The 23,458-nt window shown below is 36.1% G+C and overlaps 1 protein-coding gene across 4 annotated transcripts in view; it reads left to right on the plus strand.

Annotated features, from left to right (window-relative positions):
- Positions 1 to 23,458, plus strand: part of GPATCH2 (G-patch domain containing 2) — a 119,168-nt gene that overhangs the window by 5,066 nt on the left and 90,644 nt on the right. For all 4 annotated transcript variants that reach the window (XR_005700175.2, XM_040059946.2, XM_040059949.2 and 1 more), the window contains exons 2-5: positions 4,729 to 5,442; positions 10,657 to 10,718; positions 18,604 to 18,786; positions 19,893 to 19,972. Coding sequence is in view for 3 of the 4 variants with exons in the window: in XM_040059946.2 (XP_039915880.1) it covers positions 4,729 to 5,442; positions 10,657 to 10,718; positions 18,604 to 18,786; positions 19,893 to 19,972 (1,039 nt within the window). In the remaining variant the exon portion in view is untranslated. The remainder of the gene's footprint in view (positions 1 to 4,728; positions 5,443 to 10,656; positions 10,719 to 18,603; positions 18,787 to 19,892; positions 19,973 to 23,458) is intronic.

Consider the following 23,458-nt stretch of genomic DNA (forward strand, 5'->3'; position numbering starts at 1 on the left):
GGAAGGACTTCTGAGGCGAAGACTGTTACCCCAGCACTGCCAAGTTCACCACTAAACCATGTCCCCAGGTGCTACATCCACACAGTTTTTTAACAGTTTCAGCAGTGCTTCCATCACTTCTCTGGGCATTTTGGTTCAATACCTGACCATTCTTTCCTACTTTTTTTCTTCCTAATGAAGAAATTTTTCCTAATATAATTTTTTTTTAAACCCTCCCCCGGTGTAGCTTGAGGCTGTTACCTCATCTTGTTATCTGGGAAGAAGGGAAACATAAGCGTCTATGTAACAGAGGTTTATCAGTGATTTCCTAATCTGCCATAGTCTCTTGCCAGCTTTTTAATAATTTTTACTTAATTGTGTTGCTTTGTTTTGCTTCCCCCTTTGTGTGTCCCAAGAACCATGATAGTTCTTTTTGATTCTGTAAATTCTTCAAGTAAGGCAGTGAGATTTGTCCTGTGCTGCTCTCTCCAAATATTTGCACCTCTTCAATCCAAATTTTAGTCACGCTCATTAATAAAGCAGAGCTCTCAAAATGAGTGCTTCTAAGGCTTTGTGAAAATAACTTCTGAGGTGGAGAAATAGGATTCAAATTAGTACCTATCTGAAGATAAAGGTACTCTGTGGGTACAGCTGTGTTACGAGACATCAGAGAATCCAAATGGGAAAAGATTATAGGAAGTCAGGTTTTATAGTCCCGATGTTGAAGGAACTATTTGATTTTTCTTGTGCTTTTAGCTTGTGATCAAGGTAGTTTGTGAAGGAAGCAAAACTCATGGTTCTTTTTGGAATATGATGAAGCATAAATTTAGCTGCAAGAAGCCTCAGTCCTGTTTAACAGGGAAAGGTATAGGACTAGAAAGTGAGTGTAAATGCAGCTGTTGGTTTGGCAAGAGATAATGCCTCTCCTTAAGAGTTGTGCAGCTAAATGAACTTTTCCATCAGCGTGTCTTTGTTAAATATTTTGTAAGCAGTCAGAGCTCTACATTTTTATGTCCTTAGGTGAGAGGTGAACATAAATGATACTTAATTTTCACTGTAGAAGTGAGTGCCTATTATTTCCATTAGGATTTTCAGTTTGAGTATTAATACTGAACAGAAGCTATGTGATCTGTTTTGGAGCAGGTGAAAGCAGTTATGCTGTTTCCTGCAATCAGGACTTACATGCTCTGCTCTGGTAAGGGTTAGAGAGGAAATGGGTCAGCCTTTGATGAACTACATTAAAATTGCTTCAGATAAATATAAAGGTCAGTGTAGGCAAACGAGATTTTTCTTGTAGTAAAGTAGGATCCTCTCCTAGTGAGGACATTACAGTTTATTGCTAGCTGTGGGCTGTTGCTCTAACAGCATTTTTATAGCCTTATGTGAGTCATGCTAAACTGTGGCTCATCTTAATATTTTATGTACCTCAATATGTTGTTCTACATTCGTTGTTACAACCTTTGAAATTTCTTGTCTTACTGAACACTGCTGATACTCACTGATAATGTCCTTAATACTTCTTGTAGTTATTTTTCAACTTGTTTCAAATGCAAATATTTTTGTTGGAGTCCCATCTGCAGCAATGATTAGAATTGCTTCATAGGTTTGGAATACAAGCTTGACAGCTGGTTGGGAACAATAGAGAAAGTTTCTAAACTGAATTTGTCTCATAAATAATGCTATAATAGAAATATGCTTGTGAATTTTGGGGATAGAACAGTTCATATGAAATCAATCTGGCTGCGGCAACCTTTGGTTTTTCTTTTTTCTTCAATTACAGCAGGAGAAATGAGAGCACCAATAAAATTAAGCAAAAGAGATTTTTTTGCGTTTTCGGGAGAAGGAGTTTTAATGTCGACCATTGTCATGTTGAAAGTAAAAAGTGACTAGAAAGCTGAAGTGGTTTGTGTTTGCATTCTCAATCTATTGCAGAGGAGCTTACACTGTCCCAAATTAATCAAGTAATTCTTGTAATCATCCTGAGGAAGCATGTTGAAATAATTAAAATATTTATTTGTCTGATCTGCATAGGAGGTGATGCAGTTATGATACCATTATATATACATGGGACTGTGGCTGCAATTTTTATGGCAAATAAGGTCACTACCCTGTACAAATCTTAATTCAGGAGTTGGAATTAAGACACTTGGTATTCAGTAGAAAAGATTAATTGCAGGAGCTTGTAATATTCAAAGTAATAGTCTGCTGGAAATTAAGTCCTTTTACTGCTCAGAGTCATTTAAGAATCTTGCTATCTCTTTACTTCAAAAACACTTGAGGATGTTCACTTTTTCTTAAGTTTTGTCTTTTGATCTGGAAGCATCTGTATTGCAGTATTTTGGGAGGAATTCAGGGCAAGTTTCATTCAGGTATAAAAATCAGAGCTGGATATATTGTGTTTGATCTTGAAGTATTTTGGAACTAAAGCAATTTTACCAACATACTCGTGCCATTGTCTGGATTAAACTGGTATGACCACTCTAGGAGCTACATTGATTTTAGTGATATAGTTACCCATACAGATTAGGGATTCTGAATTGAAGGAATTAATCATAAACTATGGTACAAGGCATTAGTGTCCCTGTCTTCTCTTTCCCTTTTGCTTTGTGTGCTGCAGGATCACTGAGAGAATGGGCTGCAAGAGATTTATATAAGCTATTTCATATTCTGGCAGGTTAGCAGAAATCTAGCTTTGGAGAGCTAAATCTGGGTTTAAGCCTACACATTCACATTTTGGTGCACCTCCACTTCTATCAGTTTGCCATAGATTCAGAAGCGTGTGGCAGGAAGGGCTGGACAGGCGTTTGAGGGAATTGTCTCAAATTAACCCAGATGTGCTGCAGTTTGTCTGTTCAAGTGTTACAGCTTCTGTTAAATGAGTGCAGAAAAGCCCCTTACATCTCGAGGGCATCTCATTTCTGATACACGCACCTCTGGGGATGCCTGTCCTCATGGGGGTTTGACAGGAAGGCTGGAGGGGCGAGTGCCCTCCCACTGCAGCTTAGCCACGGAGAAACATGGGCTAATGCATCTGTTCAAGCATCTTGTGAACCAAATGGATTAAGGAGAAAGTGTAGCACTTTTCCAGAGCTGTCTCACCATTTACAAGACACTATAATTCTGCTGTACTAAGAGCCAAAGAAAACATTAAGAGGGAGTAATATGACTAGAGGTTACATCAGGACAGAAAAAGAGGTATGGGAAATAAATGCAAATGACACAGCAGTTTCAAGAATTCAAAATAAACTTATGTTTCTGCCACTTTCTGTGCTTTTATTGTTCTTGCAACTGAAGTGTTTAAATGTTTCTGAAAATGGTTTAAAAGGAGAATATATAACTTGTTTTGGTAGGACATTTCATGAGGATTTGGATTTCTTCATAAGCATGTTCTTCAGTTCCTATTAATATTTAAGACTGCCCATTCAGCCATCACTCTTAGCTACCTTTGATGTTGGAGTTTGTGCCAAGTGGCAGAGGGAAGCTGTCTGTGATCTGTCTAGGTTTTCTCCACATCTACAGCACCAGTGAGTATGTGTAGAAAACTTGTTATTATAGGTTTCACCAGCCATTTATATTGTAAAATAAAGTGAAGAGAGACTTCAAGAAGAGCCTTTCTTTTAAATGTTCTCTACATAATGTACTGAATGTACAACATCTTCCATATGTATCGGTTTGTGCAATGTAGTAGCAAGCATGAAAATTATTCTTTCCTTTACCTCAAGGAAAGGGGTCTTCTGATGTTTTGATGTGAGAGTCTGATTGCTGTGTTTATGGAGAAGGTTCACAGCCTTCAAGAAGGATTAGAGTTCAGCAGCAATCATTTAATGTTTTTGTAATTACATTCATGTAATGCATGGATGAACTTAGTGAAGCATACTGAGTTAGAAATGTGCTAAATGCTAGTGGAATTTGAAGAGGAAGGAGCAAAACATTTAAAAGGGTAAGGCCTTATTTTGACCCTATGTGTTTAGGGATTTTTTTCCTTTTACAAGCATGGGATTCTATGGATGCATGTGCCTACGTGTGGTAGGAAACTTTGCATTTAGTACTCTAGAATTATCTGTAGTTGGGTGTTCTCTAAACCTAATATAACTTTACTGAATTGATATTTTTTAAAAATCGAAGAGATATCAACCATTTGGAAAGATGGAATTAATTGGTATTAGGAAAAAAAGTCATATTATCCAAGAATTGCTGTCTTAACTTCATTTTGGCATTTAGGCAGCATTAAGAGATAATCATCCTTAAAAATGCTTTATCGTAATGAAAGTCTTAAGCAGAACACATTAATGTACATCAAGGAGAATATTATGCATTCCATTTCCCGTTCCTAAATTTAAAATGTGCTCCTTACCTGCAGTTAGAGTGAATGCTCTTTGCTGATGCTCTTGCCATGTGGAATCCCTGACAGTCATATAAATGTGATGAGATGGATTAAAACTGAACAATAACAGTGAGGCCAGAAATAAATGGGGGAACCCCCTGGCTGCCTCTTCTTTCCAAGACAGAAGTTTGGGAAGATACCTTTTAAAAGAACTTATGCTAGTGTGGTGCAAATATTGTAGGACTGCTTGGCAAGGTTTTGTCTCTTGACAGAAAGAGTCAATGGCCGTCTTATAAAGATTATTCTACCTTACCTAAAGTGACTAAATTGATTTTGCCAAATGAAGTTGTTGTAGTTTATGCTTAGCACTTTTAATTCATTTGTTGTTTGCTTGTGTGTGTTTTTTTTTCTTTTGAAATCTATAGGCATTTCAGTAGGACCATGGAGGAGCTGGTTCATGATCTGGTCTCAGCACTGGAAGAAAGTTCAGAGCAAGCCAGAGGAGGTTTTGCCGATACTGGAGATCATTCTCGGAGCGTGTCTTGTCTTCTAAAGAGACAGGCAAGGAAACGGAGGGGACGGAAAAGACGTTCGTTTACCACCCATCATCCCTGGGAGACTGGCCACTGCCTAAGTGAAGGCTCCGATTCCAGTTTAGAGGAATCAAACAAAGACTACAGGGAGAATCATGCTACCAAGAAAGACCACAGTGATTCTGATGACCAGCTGTTGGTTGCTAAGAGAAGGCCTTCCTCAAACTTAAATAACATCAGAGGCAAAAGACCTCTGTGGCACGAACCAGATTTGGCTGTGGACAGTTTGGGAAACAGAACTTTGCGCAGGAGGAGAAAGGTAAAACGCATGGCAATAGATCTGCCATCAGAAGTCTCTAATGCACTGACAATGACTCAACAGCAGGATAACAGCAGAGATCAAGAAATGGACAATAACAATAAATCATACCAGCACCAAGAGTTCTCTAAGAGCAAAGTGAAAAAAAGAAAAGTATCTGCTGCTCGACAAGGTCCAGAAATCTTGGATGAAGGAGTAGTTATAGAAAACGAAGAAGTGAATCAAGCAAATAAGGACAAAATGGAATATGAGGAGCAAAAAGGCTCAGATGAGAACATGAGTGACAGGTTATTCTTTCTTTTTCTTTTTACAGAAACTTTGGATAATATTTATTTGCTTTTATTACTGTTGCTTGTATTGGGAATCTTTGGATCTTTTGTTGATTCCAGAGTTAAAATTCTAGCATCAATAGTATCTGTTTTAACTACTCTTAATTTTTTTACATCTACTATATTTTATGTATTAGTTGCTCAGGTTAAGGAATTCAACATAAAATAAAAAGTGATGTAGCAGAGGAACAAACAAGAAGACAGTTTTGAGAAATAATGCATTCTAATTGTTTCAAGATTAAGAATGACAATACACATATGAATAACACAGGTTTTTCTGGATATTTCAACTGGTAACAGTTGTCAGATAAGAGTTTAGTGTTTTTCCAGTTTCTAGACATTGGTGCTTTGATTGTTATCTCTATTTGTCAGAAAGGTTGTCAGTGTTTAGAGTCACCATTTAAGCAGTATGTTCTGGTGTGTCATGGGCATAAAAAGTCTGCAGGTTGCCAAGGATATACATCATTTACGAAATGCAAAAACCAATTTACGGTTCAGAAACACCTGAGCTTACCATTAGAAAAATGGAAGAATGATGACCCTTTGGCAGTACACCTCATCCATCCATTCCAGACAGCAGTCATACTACAGTGGTAATTGTTTCCAAAGTACTATTTTGACAACACAGTAAGATATAAGTCATTTTTCCACCGTACACAGGGGATGTTAACTGCAGGGCCTGGTAAGTCTGGTTTTGTTTATTCCACATGCCAGGTTCTGAATGCAGAAGTGTCAGCAAGACAGACGCATCTTGAAAGACACAATTTTGGTCAGTTCCTTGACAGCACTGGTGTCCTTGGTTTTTTTGTAGGCATTTTATCTATAAACAGTTAAGCCTTTTCCTTACTGAACAGGTAGAACAGAGATGCAGAGTGTGGTTTTGACCAGTACAGTCAGATTGGTTACTGCAATAACAGCAGCATTGGTAAGTGACTAACTCCAGTGATAGTCCTTTCTGTTACATACTAGCTGGCCTTCACCTGTGAACAAGGAGCAGATGGAAGAGCTGAATAAATCCCAAGCCTTAAACATTTTTTCTTGCATGTTAATTACTAGAGCAAAACTCATCCTTCAAGGTAGCCAGTGTAACTTCAGACATGTCCCTTTAACATGCAGGTTAGGAGATTGTGCTGTCAGGAAGCCTTTAGAAAACTTCTCTTTTCTTTGCTGATACTTGGAGACTGTTCCCGCAAGTCTGGGACCTAAAGACAGATGTTTAAAAATCTCCTTCAAACTAAGAACCATTGCATAGTTTTTCATATCTCCATAGTCTTGTTGTATTTTTTATTTATAAAAGACTTTCTGTTATGCTACAAGGGTAGCAGTTCTTCAACTCAAAAGTTCTATAGCTAATTTTTGAGTGAAGACTGAAAATAAGAGCTTTCTCTTGTAGACTCCCACAACAATCTTCTTTCTCAAAAGAAACACTATTGTTATAAAAGTTGATGTTCCTCTTCAAAATGCTTGATATTTTGTTACCCAAATGCTGCTTTTGCTCAAGTCATACTCCAAATGCTTGTCTATGGCCCCAGTAAATAGTCTTTAAAATCATTCTCATATTCGTAGGGCTTTCTGCTCATGCACCCAGTAGAGTGATGGTCTCTCACTCTACTGAATTGCTTTCAATGATCAGCTGTACCAGAAAGCTTTGGAAATCACTGAATTAGAAAACTTGCATTTCATACTGTGGTTAGAAATCTGTCATATCTAGGCCTCTCCGGTGATACTCAGGTGATCAGAATATTTTGTATGTGCATAATTTTAACTTGTTTTAATCTAACTTTACTTAATGCAATAATGCCTTTATTAGAGATCCTTTAGCTAGAAGAATTTGAAAGAACCAGCAAACTCTTCTTAAGAGTATGTTCTCAGAGTGAAATTTGAGATTTTCAAAGGGAGAATGGCATTGTGCAAGATACAAAGAGCTAACAAAGTATCTTGGATGACACTTGCACTTCAGCAACACTTTCCGGAAGAGGAAGAATAAAAAGTCTACAAAGTTGTTTTTGTTTTGTATGCAATAATGTGTGCAGTAGTATTCAGTGCAATAGTTCAGTAATTCTTTAAAAAAGGACTAATTTTTTAGAAGTTTGTCTTTTAAAAACAAAACAAGCCTGATAATTTTTAATGGGAGTTAAATTGCTTGGCTCTAAAACCAGTCAGAAGTTTTCAGTGTATACATGACTTTATTTGAAAATAACATGTTTTTGAAGCGCCCATTAAAAATGTTAAGTGACACTTCTTTTGCAGTCTTTTATCTCTGTATGTGAGTGTTCAGACAACAAACAGCAATAACCAGGTTTTAAGTGCATGATTCAGAAGCTGGAGAAGGAGTCTTCAAGCTCTTGAAATGTCACCATCTAAATGATCCCAAAGATGACATCCTGGGATGGTTGTTTTAAGCACTGGAAATGAGATTTTTGTGATCAGAGCTTATCCATCCTTATCCTCAATGCACAGCTTTTGGTCAGTTTCAGCCAAATTCAGCAATGTGTGAAGTTCTGGGCGCTACATAATTCCCACGGGCTTTGGCACTTGTTTGTGTTTGAAGTAACTAAAGAGGTGAAATCTCAATTTCCTGTTTTGAAAGCGAAACAGCAATGAAGCTCAAAGGCAGCACCCACTGTGGCCAGGGGGAAAACAGAAGCTGCTCAGGTCCTGGGGACAGCACAAAGCTCCCGTGTCTCGTGTAAAACCAAGGCACCAGACAGCTTGTTAGTCATAGGAACTGCAAATGACAAGGATTTCCTCTTTGTTTCCATAAGTGGAGAAATAAAGATGCGAAAGCTTTTTGGATAGCTTAGCTGTCCCTTCCAAATTCTTGCTTTCCCACACTGTTTTATAGGACTAAAAGGAGTCCGTGGGTTTTTCCTTTTTCATGGAAGTCTTGCTGGGAGTGGAATTCTCATTACAAAGCAGAGGCATTAGCAGTATACACTGCAAAATTATATTAAAACTGCAAATATATTCCATCATAGCAGGTTTCATGTACTTAGATATTAATGTATTTATTCCAGAGGTTTTGAATTTATTCAGTGAATTAACTGCCATGTAACAATTATCTCGGCTGTAATCCCTGCCCAATGTGACTGCTAGAGGAGGGCAGCTCTGGCTGCCGTGGATATGCCAGTGTTAGTTTGAGTTTTTAAATTTTTTCAAAAATTTCAAGTGGTTATGTTTTTATGTCCTCACTAGTCCTTCGGTGGGAATTATTTCACAAGTACCTTATTTAAAAAAGGAAAGGAGACTGTTCTCAGAATTGGAAATTTTGGTAGGGAAAGTGGCTGAAATATCAGGGTTAAAAGGATTTCCTGACTTTATTTTAAAGCATGCAATTAAACAATAAATGGACAGGAAGAACCTATGAAGAAGGGATGCTTTTTCCTTTGAAATGGATGATGTAAAATTGTGCACAATGAAATCAACAGATAGTAAAGCCATCTGCGTTATAAGTGAGGATGGGATGCTTGCTAAAAGGGACTTACTAAAACTTGCAATATTAGAAGGTTCAAGTCTTTGTCTCCCTCACAAAAGATGGTTCCATTCTCATTGTATGCACGTCACTTTTCTTCTGCTTAGGGCAATTGTGCAAGTGCTTAAGTCTGTTCTGATTATATTATGTATATTGTATTATATATAAGATATAGTGTAAGTGTTGCTTATGCATCAAGAGTTTGAATAAGTGTAAGATGCAGCAAAGATTGAGACAACTAAATCTTCAAGCACAGAGCTATGTCTATACATATCTACGTGTAGACATATAGATATGTTTTAAAAAACCCAATCACTGCTTTGTGTCACCTGCTACCATATTGTGTTTCAAATCCTGTTGGGATGCCTCCCAAAGGAAGATACTATATATATATATATATATATATGCGCTTTTAATTAAATAAAAAATAGATGTATATTATATTATTAATATATTCATATGGATAATTTTTATATTCATATATTAAAAAACTCAAGACTTGCTTTTGTGAGAAGTTAGAATTTAAAAGGAAAAAAATTTCTCAGGTGTACTAGTTATTTGATAGAAAAAAAATTATTAAAAAATAAAAAATAATTGAAAACAGTTGATTTCAAGAATAGGACAGCATGCAAATTGTAATACTAATAAGCGTACAAAGGTAAACAGACATAAAGTTCTTGTGAGTGGATTGTATGGGCACACCAAGAGTAGCCGTAGTGTTTATAAAACATACTTGAATTTTTGTGCTGAACTGAAGTGTTTGTTTTTGCTTTTTTTTCAAATTGTTCTACATCTCAAAGTAAGTAAAATGTGGTAAAATTTTGGTGAGAATATTACTTCCTTAAAGTAGCAACTCTTTTGATAAAAAGTGAAATAAAGAGTTTAGGGAAAAGTCCTTTCATGTGGAACTCAACTGCAATCTTTGTTATTAAAAGACCAGTCTGATTTACTATATAGAGACACGTGGATTATTTATTGTATGTAACAATGTGCATACTTTGAATTTAGAGATTCATGTGCATGTTGCATACATATATAATTTTAAGGTCATGCTGGAAGTCACAGAAAAGTAAACCGTACTTTGGGTTTTTTTGTTGTTGTTGATGTTATGATCATGGATCATACTTATTTTCTTCAGGATTACCTTTATTTTGATTTAATTGGCTCCCTTTGTTATAAACATTTTTTGTTCTCTACAAGTAGTACATCCTGAAACCTTTAAGCACTATCTTTTTCAGAATATTTGCAAATGATGTTCAGAAAGGTAATTCGATTTTCAGACTCTTATATTTCATGTGCTGAAGGAAGGCTTAGGCTTCTTTTGATTGAGACTTTTCCTATTTTATTGAGCAGTGGTGTTCCAGGATCAAGCTGAATTGCACAGCATAAGAAGGGAGCAGTGAGCATTTGATGGAAGCAGATAATAAAATGCATCAATTGTGTCAGCACCTCGTTGCAGTCACATCTGGCTTACTGTCAGGGTACCATTAGATTCCTATGGTTTTATGTGCCAAAAATAATACGCTTTGTAGTTAATGGAACTGGGATATTTGCAGTTTGATTAAAAACAAATCATCCCATTTTCTCTCCTATCTCTGTTGGGCTTAAGATCAATCTGAGCATAGCCTTGTCTCCTTAAAATTTTACGACTGAAAGATCAATTGTTCTTTTGATCTGTTTCTTTCTTTCTCTTATTACAGTGAATCCAGCAGTCTGAGCAGCAGTGATGCTGGTTTGTTTACCAATGATGAGGGAAGACAAGGTATTGAAACAATCTTTCCCTTCTCCACCCCTCAAACCTCATCAGTTGAAATTCTGTAAGCGTTACAAGTTATTTCATAGGTTAATTATTGTATTTCAGTTTCTCTTACTGTTTTACTGAGTGGAAGTATAGCTTGCTTTCTGTTGTTTTTTTTGGGTTTTTTTACTGTTATCAGAGGCTGTCTTGAATACATGACTTAGTCAAAAGCTGTATTGAGAAACAGTCTCTGTAATATGATGAAGTTACTTAAAACCTGAGCATCTCTTAAAAATCATCTATATTAATTGCTCAGTTCCTCCAATTTTCTGACAAGACTCTGATTGTAGTACTGCTTCTCATGCTGTTCTTCAGACGTCATTTTTCTTTCTTTTCCTCCAAACTGATAGGGCAGGATTTTATAGTTCTTTTCCATTCACTTGTTTGTTTGAAAAGTAATTTCAAACAAACTACTTTTTCTTCAGTCTAAGTCTGAGATTAGAGCTGTTTAACATCTCCCCTCTGAAAAAAAATTTCTTTAATCTGAAATGCAGTGAAGATTGAAACTTTTCCTTTAGTGTTCATAATATTCTCACCTGTTTTTCTGTGATAAAACAATTGACTATGGAAATAAAAGGTTGGTGTTTTTATCTGCTTTAGTCTTTCCTGCAACACGTTTACCTATATTATGCTATGATGGAGTAGGAACTCGCTATCTTTGACAGGATACGAAAAATGAGACAAAAATAGTCTCTCAAGTATTTAAGACTTGCTCTTCTTTTGGAAATTTTAAGCTAATGGTAACGGAAGGTATTTTCATACACAGTTTGCCAAAGACTACTTGAGTGCTTGCAGGAAAACAAATCCAGACCCATTCCACAAAACGAGATTAAAGGAATGTTTGGCTTTTTTCTTTTTTAAAATTTCTGATTCCATCTGGTTTTGTGGGTGTTGGGGTTATCTTCAGTAGGGAGAGGTTTTTTCGTACTTATAACAGAAGTGTTACCTTCCTTGTTCACTTGTAACTGGTGCTACACAAGCTGTACCTTCCAGCCTGAGTATCTGTTTTCAGTTATGCTGACTCATGTTTTTTTTAAGAGTTTAGGTTCTCTTTGAAAATTTAGATTGATTTAGATTGATTTAAGTTCAATGCTACAATGCATTAAGTCTTTAAGTATAAGGTGATTCAAAAAGATTTGCTTTTACATTGCTATTTATCTTCTGACTTGGAATTTTTAAAGCATTTGTTCCCTACATTTATATGTAAGATGACCTATCACACTTCCTAACTGCATGTTTTTCCAGTATGCTTCTAATATATTTCTATCAATATTTCTGTTCTTTAATCCTGAACTGTATTATTTAAATCTTTGAATAATATGACTGAAAACATCTGAGTTGCTTTCTGGTCTTCTTGTATATTTTGTGTGAAGAGAAAGCAGGAGGGATCAGTGGCCAACTGTATTTTTTCAGTGCTCTGGTGTTACCTTTTTTAGTGTTGGTTCTTTACAGTAAAGTTGTAGTTCTTAGTTTTGTCTGATACTTGAATCTTGTTTCGGTTTTCAAGCAGAAGGCATTAGACCTGAAATAGTATTCTGAAACACCAATAAAAAGCACAACAGTAATTAAACCTGAATAGGATACAGTCATGACAAAACATAAATTTTTCAATCTCTCCTTTGTACTAATAATTTTGTGGGTATGATCAGAAGACTGTTAGCTTCACACTGGAACTGAGGTGCTTTTAAATCTGCATTATAGCTTTGGTTTTCTGAGACTTTTCCATGAAAGTACTATCAGAGATCCTACTTCAAAACCAAACAACAACCAAAATTGTTGATTTTCTAACAATGCTTATTCCTCCCTGATAGAAATACTAGTAATTTGTACTCTCCTTGAGTAAGATGAGGTTATTTTATCTCTGTGAGTTAATTTGTAGCTGAACTGAGACACATACAAAATTCACTAGATTGAAGGAAGGAGAAAGTCAATTTGATAGAAGCAAAAGAAAAGCCTGGGTGTGATAAACAAAACTGGAAGAGGACAGGATGAAAATGTATTAAGGGAAGAAATGGCTGGTTTTGTTTTGTAATTTTAAAACTGGACTCTAATTCCTGTCTTACCAGTGTCCCTCCTCCAGGATATCTATATCTATCTATATCTGTATCTATCTATATATATATCTATGTTCAGGGCATCAGCATCTTGATCTCATTTGTAGTTCAAATTTTCTGCACTTCTGGCTTCAGATTTCTGCTAAGTGGAGAACCAGAAAGTGATTAATGTTGCCCGGTGAAATACTTGGTTTAAGTGATGTGCCTGCCATCACTTAGAAGTTTGGGTAGCGGAGGACAAGGGGTTCCTGTTCTGTGCAACATTTGTTCGTTTTGTGTTTGTGAGATCAAGAACCACATCTCATTTATTGCTGACAAATAGTATTTATTAAACTTAATTAATTCCCAAAGCATAGTCATCCTTTGGAACATGCATTCTAGACAGGACAGTGACTAAAGCAGCAATATCTTGGAGCATTTGGCCAGTTAATTAAATAGCTGAGTATTTAATTATGAACTTTGGAATGCCTGATCTTGTGACTTTTAATATTTTCCAATATTTTTCAGAAAGGATACGGAAAAAAATTCTGTTCCAGTACCTACTCTTCTGTGGACAGAATCTCAGAAGAGTTTCAATTTTTAAAATTTGGTTAAAGAAAACCAGGTGTAGCTTTAACTACATTTAATTCTCGATATATTTTAATTCACATCAATTGCTATGATAAAAGAAAATTATTGAGACTTGAAAATCCTCTGTTCAACTCCTAATATGTGCTGTACTGTGTAACATTTTTTAAACTTCTGTACTCTTTTCCTTCCTCTGTTCCAGTCTTACAGCTTTGTTTGATTTGTTTGGTTCCCATGAAGTCCTCATCTTAGCCCAGCCTTGTTTGCCCTTCTTTTCCAAGTTATCCAAGTGCTTACATTTGGTCATGTGAGAGGACACAAACAGCTCTCTTGCTGTGCTTTGTCCCACTGTGGTAATTCTTTCTGGCAGAAGTAATTGATGCTCCATTTTGGCAGGCCCAGTGTGGCAAATGTTTTTATTCTGTGAAGCATTGCAAACTGCAGAGTCAGTCAGCAAAAGCCTAAAGATCACGGAAAATGTTTAGTGACGGTACAGTCAGGGAAGAAGGTATTGCTGAATTATTAACAAACCTCAAGTGACTCTTTGTGGGTTGTATTTTCTTCAGAGATTTTCAAATTGTGCCGTTTAGAGGTAAGATTCAATAGTAGGAAAAACCCCAAAATACTGTGATTCCATCAAGCTCTTTTGTATGGAGGTTGGAGGGATTGCCAACAAAGTAATTGAAAGACCTGAACAGCAGCTGAGGCTTATGTATGGGAAATCCTCATGATTTCCCTTTTTCCTCCTCTTTTTTCCTTTTGTCCCAAGTAGTATTTTCTTGGATGTTTTGTAGTTATTAAAAACTTTAATGATAAGCAGTGTTATGTCCGGTGTAGGAAAGTTTTTAAATCATTTTAAACCAAAATGTCTAGTTTTGCATTGCAGCATAAAATAACTCTGTGGTAGACCTAACTAGTAGGATCTCTTGCAGTTTCAACACACTTCACAGATCAAAGGCACTTTACAAGTTAAGCTTTCGACACAATGTTACCAAAACTATTGTACTCAGACACTAGTGGATGATACCCTGTTTTGAGGGAAGAAATAGTTAAATTGCGAGGATGTTCTTTAGTGAGCTTTTATGGCTGGGATATAGCAAATAAAACATAGCTTGTGTTCTTGGTTCATCTGTACTTGTACACTTGGGGAAATTCAAAGTTGACTTAAGACTTCTTAAATCATGGCATGCAGCACTTGAAATGTCCTTTAAGATCTAAGCATGTAGGAAGGAATATTATGTTAATAAAGTGTTAAACAGTTAAAATTGGAGAAGGTCAGGGAATGTCAGTTCCACTGTGGATGTGGCTAAGCGTTTAAAGATAGCTGTTCATTATTTTACGATTAAACATATATTCATTACTGTGTCCTTTATGAAGATGACCCAGCACTGATTCAGTAGAAGAATTCTAGTGAGGAACTAATTTGGACCTTGTACATCATGTCACCAGCTGTAGGTGACAGAATGTGTTTCTCCATAAAGAAAAGAAAGGGAGTGTGCAATGCAAAGTGAAATCACACCAGGTTTGAACTGTTATGGCAAATAAGTTTATAGTCTTTGCAAATGAAAAAGAAATAATATGAAGTTGTTGCATGTGACCTGAGTAGTTGAAATCCTAAATATTTATATAGTATATCTTTTATATGTGTATCTTTTGTCAAGTTAGCTGTAAAGCACAAACAGCAAGATGAAGTGTTCTTCTGTGCATGGGCAACTTCAGTTTGTGCTTTCCTGAAACTCCTGGGATGTGTTACAGTGAATATCCTGATATCTCCAAATGATTATTGGAACTGTTAGCAGTGGGGGATTTTTTACTTAGAAAGAAGTAGACCGGTCCTAGAAACGAGACTAAATCCTGGTGTTTTCACAGACCCTGTACTCTCGCTCTCCATATGTGGGTTGGTGGATAACACAGCAGCACAGTATCACAGAGCAGTGGTGTTTGTAGGACACTGATGCCAGACTTTTCACAGTAACCTCTCCAAGTATGTTGTGGTTGTTTTAGGCAAAGCACGTGTACTGCCTGCTGTTGAGCCTGACCTGGCCATTTTGTAATAAATCAGGAAGAGGGGCAAAACTCTCTCTTAGTGTGATGGAAAGTTTGTTGGAAAACTGCACTGCTTTAGCTAAAGTAAGATTCAGGTGAAGTTTTTCTGAACATGAAACTGATGGTGATGCAGAACGTGTCTGTGTCCATAGAGAAACCACCAGAAGCTCACATAAATAATTTTCTAAACTTCTTAAAGAAGTCAAGGAATTTATCATGGAGCAGTAGTTAGATAAATATGTAGACATAATGATACTGAGTGAAATTTAGGGAAACAGTAATTGGAGGGAAGGGATAGCCTAAAAATAACTTAAAAAAAAAAAAAAAAAAAAAAAAAAATTAAGCCAGAAACTGGCCTGGAAATTTTAGGTTTGAAGATGACATTTCTGAGCCTTAAATTGACTCTATTGTACTGATCAGTGCAGTTGTAATTCAATGTAAATTACTTTGAAGTAATTCCTTGAAGCATTAACCTTACACGTAAACAAGTTTGATGTATTTTAAAAATGTATTTAGGAGGATGCACGGGCTCTATTTTTGGAGATCTGGAGGTTTTCCTACCTCTCCTGTTCTTTGGAAAAATATCATAATTTGCTGTAGTCCTGTGCTGAATCAGCATCCTAGGAGGAAAGTACAGTGTAGTGAATTTTTGGAAGTCAAAAATGTTGCTTTGTGATTCCTAAGATCACATTTTCTGTGAATGCTGCCTTTTGAGAGCTGCAAATTAAGTAGGATAAAATCCAAGTGCTTGGTTACCAGACTCTTGAATGGGGAGGCCTCTGTGTTTTATTGCCTATATGTGTGAGGTAGGGAATTAATTAAATGCAGTGGTCTTGCCTGGCTCAGAAAGTGGCCTCCTTTCAGGGTGGAGCAACTGGCAAGCAAAATGCCTTTGAGTGCTCTCACCTGGATAAGAACAGTAGTAATAGGCTTATGCTTGCCTCAAGGTGATAATATGATTTAACATATTCAGAGGATTCAGAGTTGTTTAATTTCACAGACAAGGAAGCTAAAAACCAAGTATATCTGGATCCTGCTGTCATGTGGAAAAAGACTAAGAGGTTCAGATCTGAAGTTTGCCTTTGGCTGTCAGCAACATAAATTCTTAGGGAAGTGTATAGTAGCATGAAAATTAAGGTATCTTAATAGATAATTGCTTAACATACTAATATTCCTGTTGCATGAAAAGGAAAAGTAATTTTTTCTTTTTTTCTTTTTTCTTTTCTTTTTTTTCCCCCCGCCCAAAGAAATGCTATTGGGTATAAAGCAAAGATAACAGTTTCCTTCTGTAGCTGCTCTTTGCCTTTCTACACATTCCACCAACCCAGTCTTAAATTGTAGCTTTCTTCTAAGGCTGCACTGCCTACCTCTTACAGCTTCTGCCCCTGAACTCAGTCATAGAACCCCATTTAAGAATTCTGTGCTTACCTCCATGGATTCATTATGTGTAAGAAGACTATTTTTGAGCTCCTGATATTAGTGAAGGTGTCTGGAGCTCTCATGACAAAATATAGAGACGAAGTTTAACAAACTTAAAATTTTGGAAAGTGTTTCCAAACATAAAAGTTTGGAAAATCAAAACAAAGAATTTCAAGCTTAACTCTGAACCACAGACCAATCTAATTAAAAGGTGTGATTCTACTTCCACCACCACCAGTATCTCCGTTAAGTATTCTTAGAGTTCATCCAAAAAGCCCATACCTGGGTGTAACAAAGGGGGGATAGAATTAATGGTGAATGCCTTTGTGAAATGTCATAGCTATAAAAGAGGATTAGAGTGAATAGGGAGAGCAGGCTAAAATGCTTCAGGAATGCAAAGAAATTTAAATTTTATTTTGACTTATGTATCTCTTTTCACCTTTGTTTTCCCCTTCCTCCATCTAAATGTTCCTGTTCTGTAGTCTCTGCTAATTTTGCTTTTAGTAGTGATCATTAAAAATGTAAGGATCCCATTTCACCTGTAAGTGACCAGTGAAGGGCTTTAATTATTCTATATTTTCTAGAAGTACTTGTCCTCATTGAATGTTTACAGACATTTTCACTTCTGGTTGATCTCAAATATTCTTTACATTGCAAGAGTTTATGTGGAGAAAGTGTGTTGGATTTTATTTTTCACGAAATTTTGACTTTGGTTTTTTACAATTTGTCCTTCCCCACTGTGGCATTGAGTGACAATGAAATTTTGCACAAATGCTTTCAGATTCTTGAAATCTGTGTCTCACAAATCTTACGTTTGTATCTTGCTTAATTTATTTCCAAATAAAAATGGAAATGTCAAATAATTTATGTGCAGAAATAATGAAACATGGTTTGGATTGTTTGTAGTAGAATAAAATGTACAGCACATACTTAATCTAAATTTTGGGTGGAGAAAAGGAAATTTCCCATGTCTTTTGAAGATATTTCTTGTTCTTCTGAAACTAGATGGTGTATATGAAAGAACGTATTTTAAAACAAACATAAAAATTTATTTTTAGTTGCCAGCATGTTTATGAACTAATTTTAATATCTCATTTTCTGTCTTGTATTTTATCTTGTTTCTTAATTTAAATCCAAGTGTTTAAATTCTACATAGATGAATATTGTCAGTAAAAATGACCAACTTTGTGTTATAATGCAGTATCATCCTCAATCATGTGATACTGTCATTTTTCATTTAAAATCAACTTTTTCAAAACTTATTTCTAAATGAACTTAATCAGATTAACTTCATTTACTCACATCTGTTCATGATTGTTTTCCCCTTTTACTAGCCATACAAATCATGAAATTAAGCTAATTATATACCATTATCAGCTGCAAAGAACCAGTTTCAGTTTTATACCTTTTAATTCCCTGCAGGAGATTAAGGCTTGTTTTTTTTGTTAATATGTAAAGTGCAGTAACTTAAATGGATTTCCCCACAGTTATTGCCAAAAGGATTAACTAGTTTATTATTGTTTTCACTATTGTAAATTGGTTTTAAAACATTACATTTTACGATGTTTCATTGACGGCAATGCTTGTCATGCTATTGAGAAACATTTTCCAAATAAAACTGCTATATAGGAGTAATTGTTATACAGCTATAAAGCAAAAGAAATAATAATCCTGTCAGAGTATGTGTTGATGGTAACATCTGATTTTTATCTTCTCTGCTCCTCCCTCTCTTTGGGGGATTTGGGCACCCTGCCCTCACACAGGTGATGATGAGCAGAGTGATTGGTTTCATGAAAACGAGTCAGGTGGAGCATGTGGAATTACGGGGGTCATTCCATGGTGGGAACAAGAAGACTCCACAGAACTGGAGAGAGAATTACCTGACCCAGTCTTTGAAAGTATCTTAACTGGTACTTTCCCTCTTATGTCCCGCTCAGGGAGGAGAGGTAAGTAGCAATCAAGCAAATGCAAGCTGTAGAATCACTTGGGTACAGTGGAAAGATATCTGTGGGTTATATAAAATGTGTAGGATGTGGACAAGATCTTGGACTTACCCATTTGTTTCCTTGAACTGTTTAATTTTTAAGCTATAACTCAAAGTCAATTATTAGAAAAGTCAGAAAGTGGAAAACAGCTCATTCTGGTGGCCTGCTCTTTTCTTTGTCTCAATGTTTGCATTGGGAATTTTTCAACATTATTTAAAATGAAACTTGATGTTCCATTTGGTTCCTGGCTTCTACTGTAATGTATAGAATTCTGTAGAAGTTCATTAATTTAAAGGCTAGAAAGACTAATGTGACCATCTGCTTTTCTTTATGGTCAGGCCAGGTTGTTTGTGTTTAAGAGGAAAGGATTCCTTTAGAGCATGGATGGAGATTGTGACTTAGAAAGTAGCCTTTTTATTTCTAAAATACTTTCAGCTACTGTGGATCCAGTGTAACCAATGGTAAGCTCTACCAGTGCTGGATTGTGTTTACAGCTGGGAACCGACTCTTGTCCAAAGATTGAAGTTGTCAGACCTCAGCTTGCTGCCAAGGAATTTTGTTGTACCTTCCTCTGCCACAAGGATCTCCTTTCCCATTCAAATACAAATTTTCTATGTGAGCAGCGATGAAATCACTTCTAATCTACTCTGCACGCTGAGTGTATTGAATCCTTTTGTGAGACTTATTCGATAGATGCTTGGAATTGCTTCCAAGAACTTGGTCTCTGCAGATTAGCCAGATTCAATGTTTCCTAGTGATACGGAAGTTGTAAGTGATGCAAAAATCACTTTCATACTGTAGCTCAGTATGTTCTGCTTGTGCTGCCAGCTGTGCTTAGATCCAGGATGGCAGTAAGAATAGCTGCAGAAATGTTAATTTTCATGACAATTTATTCTTTCTCTCACTTTTCCCATTCTGTGCTCTATGCTTCCACCAATACAATGTTTGCCAATAAGATGGTTTTGTTAAACAGAGTTCATATTGATAGATTGGTATGTAATGGTGAATTTTATTGGTTCTGTGGTAGGGGAAATATTCTTAACTTAATTTGTACTTTTTTTTGGTAGGTTTCCAGAGTAGATGTAGTCATCTCCATGGAATGCCAGCAAGAAACATAAAAAAGGCTTCAGGAAACCAGAATGCACTGGTAGGTATTTACATTTTTATAAGCTCATGTGTACTCTTCTGAGAGGTTTTTAAAAAAGCATATTCCTCTCATGCTTGTGCCCTGATATTGTAGATGGGTAAGGGAACCGTAGGACTAGGTGCCACTGAGTGTGGCAGTGTCTGAGTGTGTGTTTGCTCTTTTTAAATGCTTTCACTCATCCATCTGCAAAAGAAAGAACCTGATACTGTTTCTCAGTACTTGTTTTGAAGTGATGTAACGGAAGGGTTTTCACTGCAGGTGTGTGTATAAGGTACCATTTTCAGTATATATTTTATGTCTGTATGAAAACATGTTTCCCTTGTAAGATGAAAATTAAACCAATTTATTTTCTGATAATAAAAGAATTCCAGGATGCATTGTGGTACAATTCAGGTCATTCTTTATCCCAAAAATCTGCTTTGAAAAATATGTCCTTGTTCTCTTTTGGTTTACACCTGTGTGGTCAGGTGAAAAGGGTATATACAGAAAAAAATTAAAACAGGTTATCCTTGCAATTGCCATAGACATCACGCATTTCTTTGGACTGAGCCTGTTCTAAGGTTGGAACTATAAATGGGATGTTTGGGGTTTTTTAGTGGCTACAGCTCTAGGAACAATATTTATAAGTGGAGGAAAAAAATCACCTGTCTTTGCATTTCTGTGCAATCTAATACTTGGATTTCCCCCTAGTTTTTGGCTCAAGTAAGTTTCTAATAATTTGGGGGGAATTTATCTTTGGACAGGGCAAGATGAGAAGAGAAATTTGACTTATTAAATTTAAATGCTAAAATGTATTAATTATAGCCCAGTCTATTCCTTTCTTATAAGAAAAATGGAAGAGGAAGAGATTGTGGGAGATGTTTTATAGGCCAGGACAATAAATACTGCAACATGGTTATTCTTTATTTGACAACATTAAATGTTTTCAAATTTAAGTTGCCTAAACAACATCAGTTCTTTCCGAGAAACGTAAGAGTTATTATATGTGGAGAGAATAGAAAGGAACTGCTAGAAACTTAACTTGTTTTGAAGAGACAAGGTTTTTGTAATTGAAGTTCCTGTCCAATAATTGCCATTTGGAGCTGAATAAGATGCCTTAAAACCTTGGCCTGTGATCTCTGCTTTTGTGGTCATGAATGAGATGAATGCTGTCTAGTTCTTGGTTTCCTATCTACCTATTTTTATTTTTGGTTCAGTGCTTGCTTGAGCATATCTAGGATTTGTAGCCCATTTTCTAGGCTTATTGCAATTTCACTCTGGTATTTTATAGGAGCTATTATAACTGATAGGTTGGCTTCATGGTACTGATGATACATGGCTTAACTACCCTAAAACCTGCCTTTTCCTCTAAATTGTAAAAAGGTGATTAAATTTCAATTGATGAAGATATACTGTGAATGCATATATATAATAAAAAATCCTAATGTTTATTTTCTGCTACGCTTTCTGGATTGTCCTTAGGAGCCCATTTTGTCTTCCAGTCGTGATATACCATATATAATGATGATATTGTAGTTTTCTTTATAACAAAAATCCAGGCTAATCTACTAAAGACTGATAATTCAGTTACCTCCAATTGTTAAATACATCATTTTACATGATGTTGTGGAAGAAATCTGGCATGGGAATGTAGCTTTGGATTCACGATGTTTAGGAAGGAGTCACAAATAGAAGGGATGTGCTGTTAGCTCTGCAGATGCAGTTTTCTGACCTCCTTAATGACTATTTATGTTTGTGGGCACATCTGCTGTATCTGTCTTTGCAAACATGGCAATATAAACCAGAGCTCATGTGCTTCCTTTTGTCAGTGATTGCTTTTTAAAGAAAAACTTCTTTAGATACTTCAATCCAATGACAAAAAAAAAGTAATTTAATACCTGTGACATCTGATAACACAGAACAAGAAGTAATTACTGCTATTATTAGATGGTAACAGTGAAGAAGAGCAAGAATACTTTTAGAAAGATTAATATCCTGGGAGAAGAACACTGCAGACTCAAGTTATTGAACAGAATTGTGGTGTGAATGAATTCTTTTTTAACAGCAAGGATTCTGATGTATGTATCACTGATTTTACGCAGACTTGAAAGGGAGACAGTGTTTAAAAACAAAAAAAAAAGAGTTGCACTACCTAAAAGTCACACATTATATCTTGTGGTCACTCTATGGATGTGTCATTTGTATCTAAGGAATGTGAGCATAAAGTTGGCCATTTGCATGCAATCAAGGCTTAAGCTTTTTTGAAATGTTTGGTTGAAGGCTCACAATCAGAGCAGCCAGCAAAGCCTGGCAGAGATCACAGGTTTGGGGAAGGCAGAATGAAGAGCTATGATAATGCCTCAATATACCCTCATCCTCTCTTAGAAAGTGTTTATGCCCAAAGGTCTGGGTGTCTTCTTGTTAAGAGAATTAGCAGGCTAACAGTGTGAGTATTGCTTGCTGTGGACCAGAGGAACTGCCTGCTCATGTCATGTTCACAGCACAGTGGGAGCTGAGGATCAGAGGAAGAATGCTTCTCTTTATGGACCACGCAGTAAACTTGAATTTGAAGTAGCCACAGCTGGCACTTAGATTCTCTCCAGGAGCTCTTCCTGTGTTTCATGGATGAGTTGCTTAATTTGAGGAAACTCATGGGTGTTTCTTTTATCAGGTGTGCTGCCTTTGAGTCAAAACACTTTTTTAATAATCACACAGCACTGGACAAGACAGAGAGGAGTAAAAACCTAGCATGCACATATTTTGAAAGTCCTTACCTAATCCAACGTGCAGGTTGAATGAGTTATACAGAATTTGACAACTGAAAAGGCTGAGCAAGAAAATATTCAATACACCTGGCTTATAACCTTTCAATTGTCCAATTCATTTAAGATAGATAGGCATGTTTTTAATGAAATCTGTAATTAAGTAGTTTGTCGTGTATATATTTTGGGTTGCAACTATAATGGTGGCTTTTCATGTCTTCATTGCTTCATTTTGTGATGCATCAACTAACTATATTTGAAAAGAAATAGAAAAGCACATGGTTTCTCTAATACCATGCCAAATTTACAGTAGGAGCTTTGTAGTTAAAACGGGGAAAATTATACATTTGCTTTCATATGAATTGTACTCTTTTAATAAGGTGTATATTCCATGGAATCTTGCTGTGTTTGAGTTGAATTGGTTGAGTTCTGAAGTTATATATGACCTCATCAAGTAGTCCTAAGCCTCACATTGCTTTATGTTAGGCAAAAGTCCTGCAATTTAGAGGTAGTGCTCTATGAATGAAACACTGATTTCTTAGAGGAAATGCTTTTTTTTTCTGATCTTTATGTGTGTTTATATACTTGGCACTTATCTAGTGACATATAGTTTATATACATGTCACTTTTCTAGTACTGTATCTGTGTTCTTTCTAGCAAATTGCAGGTGAAGCTTTGGTATTTCATAGAATAAAATCTGAAATCTAACATTTTAGATGTGTTGGAACTGTAAAGATTTATTTCT

The sequence above is a fragment of the Hirundo rustica genome, chromosome 3 (assembly GCF_015227805.2).
Source record: "Hirundo rustica isolate bHirRus1 chromosome 3, bHirRus1.pri.v3, whole genome shotgun sequence".
NCBI lineage: Eukaryota > Metazoa > Chordata > Aves > Passeriformes > Hirundinidae > Hirundo > Hirundo rustica.